Below are 19,605 nucleotides of genomic sequence, written 5' to 3' on the forward strand. Positions count from 1 at the left end.
AAGGGCTAAGCAATCAAAAGTCAAAGTCAAGTCATCACAAGACATCAAAATGGGGTTAGCTAGGTTGGTGAGTTTCTTAGGAAGCTTTGTTAAAGTGTATATGAACATCTTGAAGCTCAAACTCTCCAACATTATGCATATCATCTCATTCACCATTACTAAGGAATAAAGGACTTAAGCATATCCTTATCTGAAAATGAACCAAGAGTTATGATCAAAGCTTCAAGTTATTTCGGTCTACCAAAATAAATCATTGTTTCATTTCGGTCTACCGAAATGAATATACAGATCCAACTAATAGTTATTTCGGTCGACCGAAATAATTGAGAGATCACTTCGGTCTACCGAACCTAGAGTACTGAGAGTATGATATTCAAGTTTGAATCATTTCGGTCGACCGAAACAAAATGAGGCTTTACTTCAGTCTACCGAAACAAGAGTACTGAGAGTATGTGTCCAACCTTAAACCATTTCGATCGACCAAAACACAAGGGTGTTTCATTTCGGTCGACCAAAACTGCATGTTTCAAAATTCAAATGGGCATTTTATTCTTGGGATGCGTGTCCAACAGCTATAATATTATCAGACATGTCTGAAAGTCTATAAAAACACTTCAGAACTTCATTTAAAAGAGTTGCATACATTGAGAAAGAAAGTCTTGCAATCATAAAGCTTTTATCATACACACACTTCATTTCATCAAAGAGTATTGAGCTTCAAGTTATTCATACATACTCTAGAGTGAGCTAAATCTTGTACTTCAGATTTGAGAGAGAGATCATCTTGTATTCCATCAATATACTTCAAAACTTGTAAGGGCTGGTGTGGCCCAAGGAAGACTAAGAGAAGGTGTTTCTCTTAGCACTTAGAAGCTAGGAAGAGCTTCTTGTAAGAGGTTTGCTCTCCACCCGCAAGGAGAAGCCATAGTGAATTGGGAAGTCTCAAGAGGGGTCTTGAGCCGAAGAGTAGGAGTTTCCGAACCTCGCTAAAAATCACTGAGTACATGTTTGCAACTTCTATCTCTATCTCTATACTTATTGTTTTATGTATATCTTAATATGTCTCTTCATTAATGCTGACCATTGAAGCTTAAAATTCATCATTCATTATCTCTCAAAGAAATTGAGTTTGTCTTTAATTAATATTTTAAGATCGAAAATTGACCATAGTTTGCATAGACTCTATTCACCCCCCCTCTAGAGTCTAAACTTGGGCAACAGAATTAAATGTGTGTTAATTGTTTTGTTTAAATTAGATTATTTGTTTTAATTAGTTGATTTTCTTATTTATTTTCATTATTGTATTTTTATTCTTCTTTATTGGAGTTATTTGTTTTGATTTTTTTATTCGCATTAGTTATTTTAAATGGAAGACATGGACTAAATTGGATTATATTAGTATTTCTAATTGTAATATTTAAATTAGGGTTTTTAGTTTTTATGGATCACGTATTTGGCCGACTAGGGTTTTAGTTGGATTTTCAGCTCTAATTACATGTAGACTTAGGGTTTATATGTGTCTATAAATATATAATTATAAGTTTTCAGGGGGTGGTTTTAGAACCTTACTCGTGTATAGTAATATAGAGAAAACAGAGAGTTACAGAGAGATATTGTGAGGAAGAAACAGAGGGGTTCCTATTAAGGTTTTGGCCAACGGAGTGAACTGGACCAAGGAGGAGGGTAGAGAGTTGTTTTTAGATTAGAACCAGAGCAAAGGAGTTTTAGACGATGGTCATGGTCGTCGGAAAAACCTAGAAAGACGGCAATAGAGTTTTTGAATCCCAAACTGCAAAGGCAAGTTCTTTCCTTTATCTTTTCCTTTGGCCTGTGTTCAGTGCACCTAGATAGTCTCTAGGGTTAAACTGATTATTAACTGAACTTTACAAGTTTATTTCATGCTTTTTGATGATCTGTAAGTGCTTACTGTCAGAAAATATTTGATGAACTAAAGAGCAAGTTGATTTCTGCACCGGTTATGTCTGTACCACAGAGCAGGATAGAGTATCTTGTCTATACAGATACTTCTTTGCAAGGTCTTGGGTGTGCTTTGATGCAGGAGGAGCGACCAATTTTGTATGGTTCTCGTAAGCTTAAGCCTCATGAGCTTAATTATCCAACACATGATTTGGAGTTGGCAGTTGTGGTCTTTGCCTTATGTATTTGGAGGCATTATCTGTTGGGAGAGTCCTTTAGATTATTTAGTGATCACAAGAGTCTGCATTATTTGTTCACTCAGCGGGAGCTGAATATGAGACAGCGTCGATGGTTAGAATTTGTGAAAGACTATCATTTCTCTATACAATACCATCCAGGGAAAACGAATGTGGTGGCAGATGCACTTAGTCGTCGACCTTTTGCGAGTCTTTCAGCATTATTCGCTACTGAATGGAATGCTTTGAAGACCGTTGATGAGTTATCCGATACTTTTATGGCGTGCATGGTAGTTACACCTTCGATCATTCATAAGGTATTGAAGGCACAACTCACAGATCTGCAGTGTATTGAAAAGGTTACAGAGATAGCTTCTGGGAATGTTTCATTGTATCACGTTGGAACTAATGGAGGCTTGAAGTACAAGAGGTGGTTGGTAGTACTTTATGCTAATAAGTTGAGGAAGGATGTGATGACTGAGACTCACCGTTCTGAGTTTTCTGTTCATCCAGGATGAGACAAAATGTATCAAGCTATGAAGCGACAGTTTTGGTGGTCAGGTATAAAAAAGGACATTTCTATCTTTGTCTCTAAGTGTAGTACTTATTAGATGGTCAAGATTGATCATCAGAGACCGCCAGGTTCTCTACAGCCACTACCTATACTAGAGTGGAAATGGGAAAGCATTTCTATGGATTTTGTTGAGGGATTACTTAATTCATTTAAGGATCATAATTCCATTTGGGTCATCGTTAATGGGTTGACCAAATCAGCTCATTTCTTGCCTAATCACAATGATTACACTTCAGAACAGTTATTGAGACTTTACATAACAGAGATTGTGAAGTTACATGGCATACCGTTATCTATTATATCGGACAGGGATTCGAGCTTTGTATTGGGATTCTGGAAGAATTTTTAGCAGGCTTTGGGTACTGAATTGCATCTTAGCACTGCTTACCATCCTCAGACTGATGGACAGACCGAGAGGGTTAATCAGATCATGGAGAATATGCTTCGTTCTTGTGTCATTGACTTTAAGGGTCATTGGGATGACTATTTGCCACTTGTGGAGTTTGCATAGAATAATAGCTTTCAGAAGACTATTGGTATGTCACCGTTTGAGGCATTATATGGTCGACCTTGTAGATCTCCTGTTTGTTAGATGGAGGTTGGTGAGAGCAGATTTTTGGGTCTTGAGTTCATTAAGGATATCTCTGAAAAGATTGCTCTTATTAAGGATTGTATGCGCATTGCCCAGAGTAGGAAGAACAGTTGTGCAGATCGTCGTACTCGTGTTTTGCAATTTTAGGTGGGAGATCAGGTTTTACTCAAAGTATCTCCTATGAAAGGAGTAATGCGCTTTGGAAAAAAAGGGAAGTTGCCACCACATTTTGCCGGTCCTTTTATGATTACGGATCGAATTGGAGCGGTAGCTTATCGCTTTGCACTTCCGGACAATTTAGATCGTGTCCACAATGTGTTCCATGTTTCCATGTTGAGAAAATTTATTCGCGATGAAGATCGTTATCAACATATTGATATTGGTGAGATTGAGTTGTAGTCGGATACAACCTATGTGGGACTACCGTATCGTATTGTTGACTGTAAGGATCAGATCCTTCGTAATAAGGTTATCCTTTTGGTACATGTCTAGTGGAGTCATCACAATGAGGCTGAATCTACTTGGGAATGGGATGACATCATTTGATCAACCTTTCCAGACATAATGGATGAAGGTAAAGGCAAATTTCGAGAACGGAATTCCTTTTGTTAGGAGGGAAGAATGTAATACCGGATAGTTTCGGTATTTTATTAATTGTTTTAATTGTGTTTTTAATTCTTTAATTGATTTCTTGGCTATTTGTTAATTGTTTATATGAATTAATTGATTTTGTGTTTATTTGAAATACCTGTTTAGTTGAATTATGTTTTAGATGATGTATATTTGTTTACTTAAATGTTAGGTGTTTTCTTGTAATTAATGTTTAGGAATTAAATGTTTTAAATGATTATTTTATTTTATTTTATTCTAATGGTTATGGATAGTAGTCATGGGTCAACCAATTGGGTTCCATGGATTACTTGGATAAAGGGTTTAATGGGTACGGATAATTACCTATAGATAGGGTATATAAATATACATATATATATAAGGAAAGTCCTTTAGTGATAATATGATGTATTTATTTATTTATATAAAATGACATACATAGATTATACGTAACATATATTTTAGTTACCTTTTTAGTATTTTAATTTTATGATTTTTCTTTATTAATTTGATTTGGATTGAGAAAAGGAGTAGGGTTATTATTTAGCCTATAAATATATAACTATATGGTTGAAAAGAGGATTATAAATATATTGCGTAATATATTTTAAAGAGAGAGAGAAAGAAGGAAGAAGGAAGAAGGAAGTTAGGATTTTTATCAAATTCCTAAAGGAAAGTTCTTGTTTTACACTTCTCCTTTGATCTATGAAATTTATATCTCTAGTATAATCTTAGGATTATTTAAAAAATAATTACAACTAGAATTTATAATTTAATTGATCTAGAAAATAGGTTTTGTAAATTATATTTTTCATGGTTGTTCTTGTTGTATGAATTGATAAATTCATGAATTTGATTTGATTTCTTTATGAGTTTATACATGTTTTAAATGATGTGTTTTCATATCTGAGTATTGATGGAACTTAGAAACATGCCTTAGAGTCCTTAAACAATAAAGAATAAGTTCGTAGTAGAATTCTAGGTTTATTCGCGTAACAGTGCTTGGTCTGCTGTTACAGTGCTCGGGCCTTAGAGGCATAGCTCGAGCCTTGGATGAAAAGCTCGAGCCTGAAAAGAAAAGCTAGAGCAATTAGATGAAAAGCTCGAGCCTGAAATTTTTTTTTCGAGCAATTAGGTGTAAAGCTCGAGCTTGAAGTAGGAAGCTCGAGCTTGAAACAGAGAGCTCGAGCAATTAGGATAAAAGCTCGAGCCTTACTTGGGGAAGTTTCGTAAACAACGTTGAATTAATTTTAATTGAATGTGAGGGGTCCTAAACATCAAATAAAGACTAGATATGAGTTTAAGTAAATTCTAAACAAACTTAAATATAACAATGCATGCTATTTGATTCTTTGAGGAATGAATTGATTTAATCTTTATTTTATTCTAAAAATTAAGATTAAATGTGTAACATGAATTGTATTTGGAGAATGCTTACTTGACTGTATAGTAAAATATCAGCATGTTTAAGATTTAGTTTGTGTAGGATATGTGATGTAAGACGCTTAAATAAATTTATAAGTCATTCATATTTTGTGATAACATGATGTTATGTTATTATGTTTAATTATGTATTATTTGATGTATTTCTTTAATTGTTACATCAACTGTCAGATTGTGTGGATGTAGTGCACCAGTATAGAATGGTGGCACTCTAGGGATGGATTAACTTATCAGTTAAGTCTTACCTATTTTATAAGGGAGCGGATTAACTAAAATGTTAAATCCTACTTATATTTGTGTCAGGTTAACTGAATAAGTTGGAGGATACATAGTGGATTACTTTAGATTGGATAGAATATTATATATATATATATATATATATATATTGACATATGTCATGATATGAGCTTGAGTCTTAGGATCAGTGGATAGGGTGAGTATATTGCTAGGGATGTGTAGCTAGATATAGTGTGATTGTGTGCCCTGGTAGGTCTAGGTACTTATGCCCACTGTATGTGCGTCTTGCATGTTACTTACTATTCAAGTAGAGGCAACCCTATAGTCTAGTGAGGTTTCTTTAATGTGTATATATAGTATGGATTATATAGTTATTGCATGGGTTAGTTATAGATATATAGTTTCTACGGTCTCTGTTTGGGTTGTCATAAAAAGAATTTGTTCGTGGGCTTGACCCACTATTATTTTTCAGGTGCTCATCAGTTTCAGACATAAAGCTTGTTCGTACTAACCAAAGACAGTCCATATCACTCTTCCGATTCTACGTAGGATTCTCTTTATGTTTTAGTGTTGGGATTATATTTTTTTTCAGTTGTTTCAGTTGGGATTATCATTAGGGGTCCACTAGATGGATTCCCGAATTGTAATGATATTAAAGGTTTTTAGATATTTCATTTGTAGGATTTATTATTTAGTTTTCTTTTTTGCTATTTTATTTATTCATAGTTATTTCATTTGAAATCAAATGCTTATTTGTATACATAATTGTTTGGTATCCCTTGAATTTATGTTTGGACTTGATTATCCGTGACTCTAGAATCAAGGGGTAGCACACGTCACCTTAAATGGCACCGGCTAAGGACCCTTCGACGATTAAATTAGTACTTGTAATCGTATAACATAAGAATAAATGGACTGATTGTCTGGTGCTTACTCATCCCACATGAAAATTTGAAGGTTCAAGTTCCTATTTTTTAATGTTCAGTGCACTTGGGTTTTTTTTTTTTTTCAAAAATTTCATTTTTTTTGCACTTGCTTTCTTTGTAACTAAATATTTTGGGGCTTGAAGACGTTCTCCACCTGCTCAAACCCACCCATTCCATTTGCCAAGTCTAGTATTGGAACCTATATCTATTCTCCACCTGCTCAAACTCACGAGATGATATTGTAGAACTTTTTACATGGTCCAGGACACCAACGACATGTAATTATGTCAGCTTTCCGTTTATGTAGCCTCATATGATTGGATGGAATTATGTAATATTGAATTATTTAGTAGTCCAAATAGATAACCATACATGGATGAGATAAGCTCCAACAGTCTGTATGGATGTGATTGCTAAATCAAAGAATATATCTTAAAATGGATAAAAACAATCTTACACGCTATGGATACGTTTTAAGGAAGGGATGGAAAAGGTAAGTGAGTGAAGAGAGAGGTTGTGATCAAATTCACATAGGGTGAGGTTAACAATTTCACGCGTGGATCCTGGGCCGGCCTTAACTCAAGGCGACCAAGGCGGTTGTCTAGGGACTCAAGATTTATAAGGCCTCAAATTTTGCAGGCCTATTGACGATGGGCTTAAAAAAATAATAATAAATAAGACAATTGACTTACAATTTGAAAATGCCTCAAATATTAGCCTATCTTAATATCTCATTGGCAAAATTTAATACGAATCATATGATCATCTTATGCCTCTTGCCTTTTCTTTTCTCTTTATGCCATTTTCTTTAAAGTAAGCACACAACCTCATATATTTGTTCCCTGTTGGATAATAAAAAAATTTATATATATGTTTTCTACCCTTTGAGTAGTTAAATCTCTCTTATACTTTATATATATTTTATATGTATGATCATCACACTAGTTACAAGCTTGCAGTTAAATGCAAACTAAACATATAACATTCTTACTTTCCGAAAAAAAATTATAGAACACTCTTTGTTGTTGGCCCCTCAATATCTTGTCTCAAATTTTCATTTTTCCATAGCTGAACTCTTAGTCTCTGGTCTCGGTAGACTGTAACTACTTCTCCAATTTTTATATCTCCAATTCCATAGCTGAACTCTTAGTCTCCGGTCTCGGTAGACTGTAACTACTTCTCCAATTTTTATATCTCCAATTTTTACAAAGGCTTTTTTTTTTTTTTTTTTTTTTTTTTTTTAATTATTGCATATTGAGCCATTGAGGTAATCTATATTTTCTTTTAGCAAAACATTTTTTTTCTTTTTAAGTTTAGTTTTATGTTGATTGTGTTTCTGTTATTTAGATTTCAAGATATTCATTTTGATTGGGCATAAAAAATTGGTTCAAGAGATTTCACTTTGATTGGGCCAAAAAAAACGTTTTCCTCTAAGGGAAATCGTTGTGCTAAGACACATTTGTAATTCTTTAATTATTTCCTCCAAACTCTTTTAGGGAGTGAAGTAATTCTCTCACAGATTAACAATTTTTTTTTATAAAATTATTATTTCATAGATTAGTATGCATATAAAGTTGGAAGTTCTTATAGAATTATTGTATGTTCCAATCCAGCAATCTTTCACTTGGACGTCTTAAGGACAAATTAATTAGAAAAACAAATCATTGCATTGAGGTAATATCAATATTTTATTTCAGCAACCTGGATTAATTCATTGCATTGCATTGCTTTCCTCACATTTAAAATTCGCCTAGGGTCTTTCAAAATATTTTCAATCTCAGAGCCTGACTTGGGTGGATCTCTAAACTAAAATTCTTTGTTATCAATAATTAAATTATTATGATTCAAAAGTATATCCTATGGTCCAGATAAGTGAGTCAACTACTTGATATGGATCATATACATATATTTACGCAAAATTATACAGTGAAAACATACTATTGAAAGACAAATTTCAATTAAAGCAAGAAGTCATATTCATGGTTACAGTGACTTACAAATTTCCATTTTTTGTTTTTGTTTGTTGGGTAAACCATAGTTTTACACTGACACATGATTTGTATATATTATTTACGGGTAAGCAGCATTTGTAGACTACTTCCCTTATGCATAGAACTACATCAGAAGAAGAAAGAAGACAAGTTGGATACGACATATCACATAAAATTAAATTAAGAGACAATCAATATTTTTTTTAATTTATAATAATAACTACTATTATCCAAATATAAATTATTAATATTTTTTTAATAATATTACAATATCAAATATAAATATTTTTTAATAATATTACAATATTTTTCTAATAACATTACAATATTTTTTTAATAATATTACAGTACACCCAAAAAAAATATTACAATATCAAATATAAATATTTTTTAATAATATTACAATATTTTTCTAATAACATTACAATATTTTTTTAATAATATTACAGCACACCCAATCCAATCAAATCGCGAATTGTTATTTTTTTAAACATAATGAGATCTACAAACTGATCACCCAACTATGACATCTAAAAACCGAATCGATTTGAACTGACGAATTATTTGCTTACCCTGCTAAAATTGTTGCGTCCTTGGGGAGAGATGTACACGTAACGGATTCTTCATCACAACAGTGAACTCTTGCTTCTCTGATAGATCAACATCGCCATCATCACCAGCCGTCCATTTGAAATACCAAATCAAATTAGCAACAAAATACTCCAAATGAAGCAAAGCCAAACTCGACGCGGGGCAAATCCTCCTTCCCGCTCCAAATGGCATCATCTTGATTTCTCTGCTCCCAGTTATGTCAAAACCACCAGCTTCTCCTCCGATCACCGCCTCTTTATCAGCACCACCGCCAATCCCATTAACAGTAGTAGAAGTCAAGAATCTATCTGGTTTGAAATCCATTGGGTCATCCCATACTTTAGAGTCCCAACCCATCTCGGCCACCATGAAATTGATGGTGGCATTCTTCGGCACCACGAACCCTTCTAACTCAGTCTCCTCCGTCACCGAGTGAGGCAATACGAAGTGCCCCGGCGGGTGACGCCTCAGGCCTTCCAACACCACAGCTTTCAAGTATGGCATCCTCGGCAAATCCTCCTCCTTTATCACTATCAACCCCGCCTCCTCGTCCGATGGTGGCAGCGGTGGCGGTGGTCCCACGACTCCGGTAACCTCTTCATAAAGCTTGGCCTGAACATCCGGGTACTTCACCAAGCTAGCCATGATCCACTGCAACGCCGTCGACGTCGTGTCAGTGCCCGCGTTGAGAAATTCCTCGCACAGACTCACCATCTCGTCGTCGTTAAGCTTCCTCTTCTCCTCCGGCAACTCCAGATCCATCAAAGTGTCGACGTACGCCACCACACCATCACCATCACCGTACTCTTCTTTCCGTTGCTTCTTGAGAGCAACTTCTACTGACCGGGCTCTGATCAGAGGGATCAATACAGCATCCTCATTCTGTCGCAGCCGTATCAGTTCTTTCCACCGATTCCGGAACAAAATTTTTCCGATGGTCGGCCAGAAATTGAGTATGTTAAATCGGTCAAAACTCAGTAACAGCTCTCGCTGAACTCTTTCAATTTCTTTGATTTGCTTTTCCTCAAGCTTGTCGCCGAAGCACATCAAGACCAGAAGACAGAACATGGCGTACTGAAAATGATCCACCACTATCACGGATTTCGATTCCGACTGCGATTTGTTTAGGCGGTTAATAAGGATGGCGAGAACCCAGTTTCGCGCCGCCGAGTAATTCTTGACGCGGGAAGGGTGGAGTATCTCGGAAGTGAGGTTGCGGCGGAGGGTGCGCCAAGTGGGGCCGTAGGCGGCGGAGCTGACGCTGTGTTGGTTGCTGTTGATGATCTTGCCGGCGGCCAGCGCCTTGGGGCGGTCGGAGAAGACGGCGCCATTCTGGACAAGGACTTTGTGGGCGAGCGAGTGGTTGCCGATGAAGATGGCCGGCCGAGACCCTATATGCAGAGTGATGATGGGACCGTACTTTTGCCGGAGATCTTTGAGGACGAGTTCGATCTCCGAAAACGACTTCCGTAGCAATAGAAAGTTTCCGATGATCGGAAAAGTAGAGGGTCCCGGCGGAAGCTTCTTTTTGTTGTGGGAAGAAGAAGAGAAGAGGAGGTTGAAGAAAAATTTGATCAGTGCTGAGATGCATAGCGAGACGAGGATTATGAACCAGGTCTCCATGATTGTATTATTTTCAACTGTGTGTGTGGTGTTTAATGACTGGATAAATAGAGGAAATCTGAGACTTTTGAAATCCAAAATTCAAATACTACAGGAGGAAAGGGCCGAGAGGCCCACACTGATGCACAACTAATGGGTCCCACAAGCTGGTGGATATAATATATATTTTTCCTGTTCCTCTTCCTTTCCGATGTTTAACCAAAATTCAATGAACGCCATCATCTGGTGTCTTTTTGTAGATTTGCATAGAATGTTGTTTTTAGATAATCGGTCACATGTTGGAGTCCACCGATTAACACCACATTTTGCAACAATTATTCAAAGAGGGGGAGGATGACTAGTAACGTAATTGTGGTAGAGAAAGAGTGAGTACATTTTATCTTGGTATTAGGGGGGGCTCAATCCAGCATGGACTTGGGGAAAAAAAAAAAAAAAAATCCAGCATTGGCTGCATTTCACTTTGACTCATTCTCTAGCTCGAACTCAAACTCGAGTTTGGAGGGGAACTAGTAAAACATGTGATTTGAGTCTGTGGTTGCTTGGAATGGATTACATAATTTAATGAATTTAATATTCGATTCCATTTATTTAATAGAGAAATCAAATTATCTTATTCAACTTAACCTAACCACTGGTGAAGAACAATTCAATTCATTTGTTATCTTAATTAGTAGTTTATATTAAAATTGGCACAAGTAATCACACCATCCTATGTCCCTAGTTCCAAACTTCCAATTTGTATAAATATATTGCATATAATTTATGGGAATAACACAAGTTTTGTAAATACCATACACACGCAATTTTGACAGAAATATGAGAGTTAAAAGACTATAGTTATGTAAATAATATTCCCACATAATTTTTGTTCTCAAACTCGATTTCGAACTTCTCTCATTATCTTTAAGAATAGAGAGAGATTATACAATCAAACTAAATGCCTGCTGCTTTGGATTAACATTCTTGTATTGGCACCTTAAACATGCTCTTTTTCCTTATTTCATTAATAATAAAAAATTCCATTTTCACCCTTACTCCAGCTAAGACGAAGAACATTTTTTCTTCACCACCATACCAATAAGTACTCCATTTTTTCGGTGACTAGTGTTTATCAAAGACTTTTCTTGGTAATCAATAAATATAATCAAGAATTAGGATTTTATTATTATTATTTTTTTTTATAAAAATTATACGGGTAAATATTATTAAGATTTAACTCATCTAGGTGGGTCATCCTAACAAATTTGTGTCAAAAGCGTAAAATGAGGTATCATTGCTGTCTCTTTCTACTGCTTGATGTTTTTTCCAAACATCATCCTACTATCATCAGATTTGATTAATTTGCAACAAGAGAAAGTAACAAGAGGTTTTATGCCACAATAATATTTTAAAGTTTGTTAAATAAATGAAATGAGCCACGTCAACCTTGACTTATTATTACATTTTGCGAAATTGTTTGTGAAATAAGTGTCCGTAATCCAACAAAAAGCATGTCCTTCTCGGTAGAAGAATTTGTAAATTATTAATATGTATATTAATTTTCTTTTAAATATCCATCCCATACTCAAATTTAAAGTTTTAATCAAATCTTATATGAATTTCTAAATATTTAGAATTAACTTCAATTACACTATTTATACTTTGTCCAATCTTGAAGGAGATTTCTCGCATTTGCTAAAAATTCAGTCAGATTCTTACTTTTACTGGCTGACATCAGTCTCCTTTTTTTCGGTCAAAATTGGTCAAAAACACTTTTTGTTGCAAAAAAATTAAATTTTAATACCCAAATTACCCCTCAACGGTTTTGTTTGCCTACAGACCATATCAAATCCCCCTCAACAGTCATGTTTGGAAATTGGGACAGAGAAGGGGTTGCAGCAGCGAAAACATATTGGTTCGCCGTGATTTCAGTCTGAGGCTGCTGCTGTGGCGGAGGGTGGCTGCGCCTGCTCCCTTGTCTCCGGCGGCCGTTTCCGTCGCTACTTCCGATATTACCCATCTAATTTCACATCTTCAAATACTTGGAAAACAACCCAAATTGTTAAAAAAAAAAAAAAAAAAAAAAAAAAAAAAACTACCTTTCATCAACAAAATTGAATTGACATACTGCAAAATGACAACTGTATATACACTATATATAGTCCAACACAAACACCACCGATGCCGACGCACACACTCACTCTCTCAGAATCAAACGCACACAAACACGAAGAATATGTTTTCGTTGTTTCAATTTGTATGTGGTTTTACTTAATGGAAGGAAATCAATTGATGAGAAAAAAAACTGCAACAATAGGATTGGCTAGTTCCATGATTCGTAGTATTTAAGTCTCTGATGATTTCTTTTTAATTTTTTTTTAATTACTCATGTTTGCTTTCTTTGGTAGGTTATTTGTTTTTCTTTAATTTCCTTCTATATATTAAATTATTTTTTCCAATCAATGGATTTACAAAATCTGAATCCATGAATCACAATAGAAATTACAGGAGATGTGATGAGCAATCAATTGGTCCGTGTTTCCGAATTAACCGTGACCGACAAATCTAAACCAAACTGTGATCTCCATTTGTTTATTTTTCCTGATTTGATTATTTTTTATTTTATACGGTGATTCGGAAAATTAGGGTTTATTTCTCTGATACTATTATTATTGTGGTTAAATGCTTGTATTGCAAAATTTGGGTTTATTTTTATTTATGGCAAAAGAAGTGGCTCAATGATTACATGCCTACTTTATTGGCAGTATACGCTATTCTGACTGAGAACATGAGCAAACATTTTATCGAAATATCATGAGAGCAATTTTTTAATTTGTTTAATTTTCTGTTTGGATATTGTCTTCTCCCTCCAACGCGACTCCAACACAAACACCATTGATGCCGTTTAGTTCTCTCTCTCCCGCTCTTGTTCGCCGAAAAAAGAGCAAATCAGTTAAAAGTGAGCCGGTTTTGTTATTGTTATTTTCTAAAACAACGAAGGGTAAATTAGTTATTACATTTATTTATTTGTTTTTGTGGCCGAAAAAAGAGCAAATCAGTTAAAAGTGAGCCGGTTTTGTTATTGTTATTTTCTAAAACAACGAAGGGTAAATTAGTTATTACATTTATTTATTTGTTTTTGTCCGCTGATAATGTCTGATAGGAGAGGTCTGACTGAATTTTTGCAAATGTGAAGGATCTCCTTGAAGATTGGACGAAATCCAGATAGTGTAACTGAAATTAACCCAAATATTTATCGGTATAAGTGTTCGTAATTCAACTGACTCCTTCGTGTGTACATGACCTTTTTAGTAGATAACTTATAAATTATAAAAATATATATTATATCATTTCAATTACGATCTCATACTCAAGTTTTATAAGTTACAACTGATTCTTATATGAACTTGTAAATGTTTGTGGTTTTCATGTTTTTTCTTTTTTTGAAAATTTGGTTTTCATGTTGTTAGATATACACTGGTACAGTACAGAATCCATATACCAGTACTGGGGTATATAAGCTTTATATTACTACTTGTTTTCTGTTGCATTATTTTTAAGTGCTTTAGAGTGTATTTGGTTAGATAGAAATTGACAAAGGAAAGTGAGTGAAATAAATGAAAATTAGTTTTCCATGTCTTTGATTAGCATGATTTTTTTTATTTTTTATTTTTTATTTTTATTTTTATTTTTATTTTTATTTTGGAGAAAATATGAAAAATTATTATTTTGTGGTTTTGTATAGTGTGAAACTTACCATAAAAGAGGGGTACAATTGGAATTTGATATATTTTTCTCAAGAAATTAAAATTTTTGTGCTTCAAACCAAACTAAGCCTTAGACGGTAATTAGTAACCCAAGTTCTAGAGTTCATCTAATAAAACTCTTAATGGTGAAGAAGACTAACACTTTTTATTTATTTATTTATTTTGAGAGGGTGTTTTGGGTCATTTTACAAAGTCTTGTCGGGAATTAAAGTAAAATTTTGTGTGAGCACCGTAGACCCAACAAACAGGTTCAAACCCATGTCTTATTCAAAAATTTGTCCTACAACAATGCTTTGTTACATAGGTAATTCATTTTGAAATCTAGCGATGCAGTAGGTTTAATTACGAGTAAAGCCAAGCCATCTTCTCGAAGAGGGTGTATAAAAGACGAGTCACTTCTAAATATGTGTTGGAAAACTGCATGGATAAATTTACATTAACTCGTCAATTTGAACTTGCTTTGATATGTCCAATCCAATGCCTCTCTGTACCACAAGGTTATGATGAATAAGAACAGTGAGTTGCACCGTAACATAGAAGTAATATTATACGAAGACTCTGGAGAACACAACACACTATGGAAATGCTTATCTAATGATATAAAATATAACAATTAAAAAAAAAAAAAAAAAAAAATTTGAGTAACAAATTCACTTCCTTCAAAGTGGAGCTGCTACTGCCAGCATAACTAGTGCTCTCAGTTTTCCTTCCTTTTGGTTTTTGGTTTCACATCATCATGGATACATGAGGACCAATAGAGCGGTAGAAGTGCGCATGCTGCCTGTATAATGAAACCATGAGGCAAATCCGAAAAATTGTTTCCTTCTTTTGGAAATTTCATTTTTTTTGCATTTGCTTTCTTGTAAATAAATATTTGGGACTTGAATACTTATCATTTTAAGATGAGAACCAACCTATATCATTCTCTACCCACTCAATCCCACCTATTTCATTTGCCAAGTTTATTGGAGAAATTTTTACATGGGTCGGGAGCAAATCACATGCAATTGTGTCAACTTTTGGTTTTTATGACTCCATGTGATTGATTGGAATTATATCGTATGGAAGATAATCCATTACTTGGAAGAGAGTTGTATGGATGTGATTGATAGATCAAAGAATAAATCTTAAATTAGATTAAAACAATCTTCTTCTTCTTCTTCTTCTTCTTTTTCTTTTATTTTTTATTTTTATTTTTTATTTTTTATTTTTTATTAACGAAACATAAACAAAGGTTGAGATCAATTCACATGAAGTGGAGTTTATTACATAATAAGGTTGAGATCAATACACATAGGGTGGGGTTTACCATTGATCTCCAAAACCAAATTTTTTGTTATTCATATTTAAATTATGATTCAAAAGTCTATGCTATGGTCTAGATAAGTGAGTCAACAACTTGATATGGATCATATATTTATGCAAAATTATACAGAAAAAAACATGAGATTGAAAGACAATTTCAATTAAAGCAAGGTCGTATTCATGCTTACATTGACTTATAATTTCCATCTTTTGTTTTTGTTTGTTGGGTAAACCATAGTTACACTGACACATAATTTGTATATAATATATATGACATACTAATAAGCAGCATTGATAGACTTCCCCTATGCATAATACCACACCAGAAGAAACAAGGCAAGTTCGATCAATAGACCAAATTTTTAATCTATAATAATAAATATTCCATTATTAATGTTGTTTTGTCCTTTGAGAGAGATGGACCCGCAACGGATTCTTCATCACAATAGTGAACTCTTGCTTCTCTGATAGATCAACATCACCATCATCACCAGCCGTCCATTTGAAATACCAAATCAAATTAGCTACAAAATACTCCAAGTGAAGCAAAGCCAAACCCGACCCGGGACAAATCCTCCTTCCTGCTCCAAATGGCATCATCTTGATTTCTCTGCTCCCGGTTATGTCAAAACCACCAGCTGCCCCTCCTCCTCCGCCGACTACCGCTTCTTTATCACCACCATTCCCATTGACTGTAGTAGAACTCAAGAATCTCTCTGGCTTGAACTCCATGGGATCATCCCATACTTTAGAGTCCCAACCCATTTCGGCCACCATGAAATTGATGGTGGCATTCTTGGGCACCACGAACCCTTCTAACTCAGCCTCCTCCGTCGCCGAGTGAGGCAACACGAAGTGCCCCGGCGGGTGACGCCTCAGCCCTTCCAACACCACCGCTTTCAAGTATGGCATCCTCTGCAAATCATCGTCCATTATCACTGTCAACCCCAACTCCTCATCCGATGATGGCGGCGGTCCCACAACTCCGGTGACCTTTCATAAAGCTTTGCCTGAACATCTGGGTACTTCACCAAGCTAGCCATGATCCACTGCAACGCCGTCGACGTCGTGTCAGTGCCCGCGTTGAGAAATTCCCCGCACAGACTCACCATCTCATCGTCGTTAAGCTTCATCTTCTCCTCCGTCAACTTCAGATCCAACAAAGTGTCGACGTACGCCACCACACCACCACCGTACTCTTCTTTCCTCCGTTGTTTTTTGAGAGCAACTTCTACTGATCGGGCTCTGATAAGAGGGATCAATACAGCAACCTGATTTCGTCGCAGCCGTATCAGTTCTTTCCACAGATTCCGGAACACAATTTTCCCTATTGTGGGCCAGAAATTGAGTATGTTAAATCGCACAAAACTCAGATCTCTGAACTCTTTCAATTTCCTTAATTTGATTTTCGTCAAGCTTGTCGCCGAAGCACATCAACACCAGAAGACAGAACATGGCGTACTGAAAATGATCCACCACTATAAACAGTTTCGCTATTTAATTGTGGCCCACGTAATTTAGACATGTGATATATTATTTGGTGGTTAAGTAAATAGATATCAATTAATTATTCTTGGTCAACTTATAATTACCTTTTTAATAATTACTTATTGAAGAAGTGTTTTCCTTCTAATTACTTACTTTGATGAAAAGTATAATTATGTTACTAAAAGGAAAACTAATCCTCTCTCTGCCTTTATAAAAGTGCATATATTCCATCAATTATGTACGATTATTGAGACAACACGTAAAAAGTTATTGTGTGCAAAAGGTCAAGAGAGAGAAACCAGTTTCCGCCTTTGCTGTTGATTAGAGTTGCAGATTGGTTCGTGGTTAAAGGATCTAGACGTTGAATTTAATTTCAATAAGGTTTGATATCATGAATAGAGGTATGTATATCTAATTATATTTATTTATGCGTTATAAGGATGTGAAATTAATTGAAGTTCTAATATCTAGAGTTTTATGATAATTTGTAATTAAAGTCTAACACAAATTTAATTAGAGTTTACATGCAGTATCAGAACTCATAGTTTTGAAACTAATTATTTTTCATTATTCTTGCATAAATAATATGTGTAGAGTTTAAATTAAAATTAAATAATTTTAATTTATTGTATTCGGACATTCTTTAATAAACAGATCTGATCAAAATTTTTAATTCTGTACAGTAGCGTTTTTTCTTATGAGGGTTTGCATTGATCAGTTATGTTGTCTAATGTTAAATTATGTCCCTTGAATTCCGTATTTACATGAATAGATGAAAGTCACGTGCATATATATACTGATCTGTTTTCATAAATAATGTTTGTATCTGGTTTGATAAGTTTTTGTTGCCATTGTTTGTTTGCCTTGATTGTCGAACCTAATGAATGGTTGATAGTTACTATATATATATATATATATAATGAGACAAATAAAGTCAGATTACAATTTCCTACATAATTCGTATTGAGAATGATATATCAGTGAAGATTCCGTTGCGAAAACCGAGGTTGCTAGGTAGTAATAATTTTTTGTTTTTTTTGGTTTTGTTTTGTACATAATTGAATATATGTTTATTAATATACTTTACAGTATAAATCTATAAAATTTTTGGACACCTACTAATAATTTAATTAATTGATTTTGTAAATTATATATACATAATGTGGTGGGTAATTTAAATTTGAATTTATTACTAGATAATTAAATATTCATATTATAGAAAGGTTGGTAACTACCAAAGTGGCCTGCAATATTTTATGAATAATGATGCTTATAATTTTTTGTAAAATTCATGAATATTGGGTTTATTCAATTATGAGAAATAATTCCTCAAAAGGAATTAATTTTCGTGTGATTAAATAAACATTAAGGAGTTGTATGTAATTTTTAATTGGGTAGATATATGATATCCAAAAGGTAACTTGTCTATTTAATTAATTAGTGCATCACCAATAAAGCTATATATAAATAAATACATCTAAGCATCATATTTTTTAGTATTTTGTGGTTACTACCCAAAGGGGTACCATTATACAATGTATTTATTTATTATTTTTATATGTGTTGTTATTTCAAAGTATTAATGTTATGAGCATTTACCTTATTATGATTATTTTATTGCAATATTTCTTCTTGTTTCAGTGAATTCGCATGCTTCATCTGTTCCAATTCTCAATGGGACTAACTTCTTAGAATGGTATGAGCAAGTTTAGTTCAACTTAGGTGTGCTAGATCTTGATTTAGCATTTCAAATTGAGAAACCTACTGCTATTACTGGTGAAAGTAGTGAGGAAGAAAAGTCTCTCCATAAAGTTTGGGAGAAATCGAACAGATTGAGTATTATGTTTATGCGAATGACTATTGCAAACAATATTAAAACAACTCTTCCCCAAATTGATAGTGCTAAGGAATATTTGAAAAATATTGAAGAACGTTTCCGTACTGCAGATAAGTCTCTTGCAGGGAAATTAATGGCTGACCTCACCACTATGCGTTTTGATGGTACTCGTAGTATGCATGAGCATGTCCTTGACATGACCAATCTTGTTGCGAAATTGAAAACTTTAGGGATGAATGTGGATGAGACTTTTCTCGTTCAATTTATTCTCAATTCCTTACCTACTCAGTATGGGCCATTTCAAATTCACTATAACACTATTAAGGACAAGTGGAATATGAATGAATTGGGCAGTATGTTAGTTTAAGAGTAAGGAAGGCTTAAGCAACAAGATAATCATAATGTTCATCTCATGACTCAAGAAGTTAGAAAGAAATTTGAGAAAAGGCTTGGAAAAGGCATTAAGCGAGCAACACCCCAAATAAAGGAT

General features: G+C 34.4%; 1 protein-coding gene, 2 non-coding genes and 1 pseudogene across 3 annotated transcripts; 2 read left to right on the top strand and 2 right to left on the bottom strand.

The window, feature by feature from the left end:
* Positions 1 to 8,888: 8,888 nt before the first annotated feature.
* Positions 8,889 to 10,880, bottom strand: LOC132312899 (cytochrome P450 89A2-like). Its single transcript, XM_059811463.1, has one exon. It carries the CDS (start codon positions 10,737 to 10,739, stop codon positions 9,102 to 9,104), a length of 1,638 nt encoding a protein of 545 aa, XP_059667446.1. The 5' UTR covers positions 10,740 to 10,880; the 3' UTR covers positions 8,889 to 9,101.
* Positions 10,881 to 13,000: 2,120 nt separating this feature from the next.
* LOC132315484 (small nucleolar RNA Z199) lies at positions 13,001 to 13,080 on the top strand. Its single transcript, XR_009483671.1, has one exon. It is a non-coding gene; the product is annotated as a small nucleolar RNA Z199 (small nucleolar RNA).
* Positions 13,081 to 13,450: 370 nt separating this feature from the next.
* Positions 13,451 to 13,541, top strand: LOC132315486 (small nucleolar RNA U54). Its single transcript, XR_009483673.1, has one exon. It is a non-coding gene; the product is annotated as a small nucleolar RNA U54 (small nucleolar RNA).
* A 2,615-nt stretch (positions 13,542 to 16,156) lies between these two features.
* On the bottom strand, positions 16,157 to 17,821 carry LOC132314595 (cytochrome P450 89A2-like; annotated as a pseudogene).
* Between the last annotated feature and the right edge of the window lie 1,784 nt (positions 17,822 to 19,605).

This window comes from Cornus florida, unplaced genomic scaffold (assembly GCF_030987335.1).
Source record: "Cornus florida cultivar Cherokee Brave unplaced genomic scaffold, ASM3098733v1 CherokeeBrave_3.0.0_Hap2_Chr06, whole genome shotgun sequence".
NCBI lineage: Eukaryota > Viridiplantae > Streptophyta > Magnoliopsida > Cornales > Cornaceae > Cornus > Cornus florida.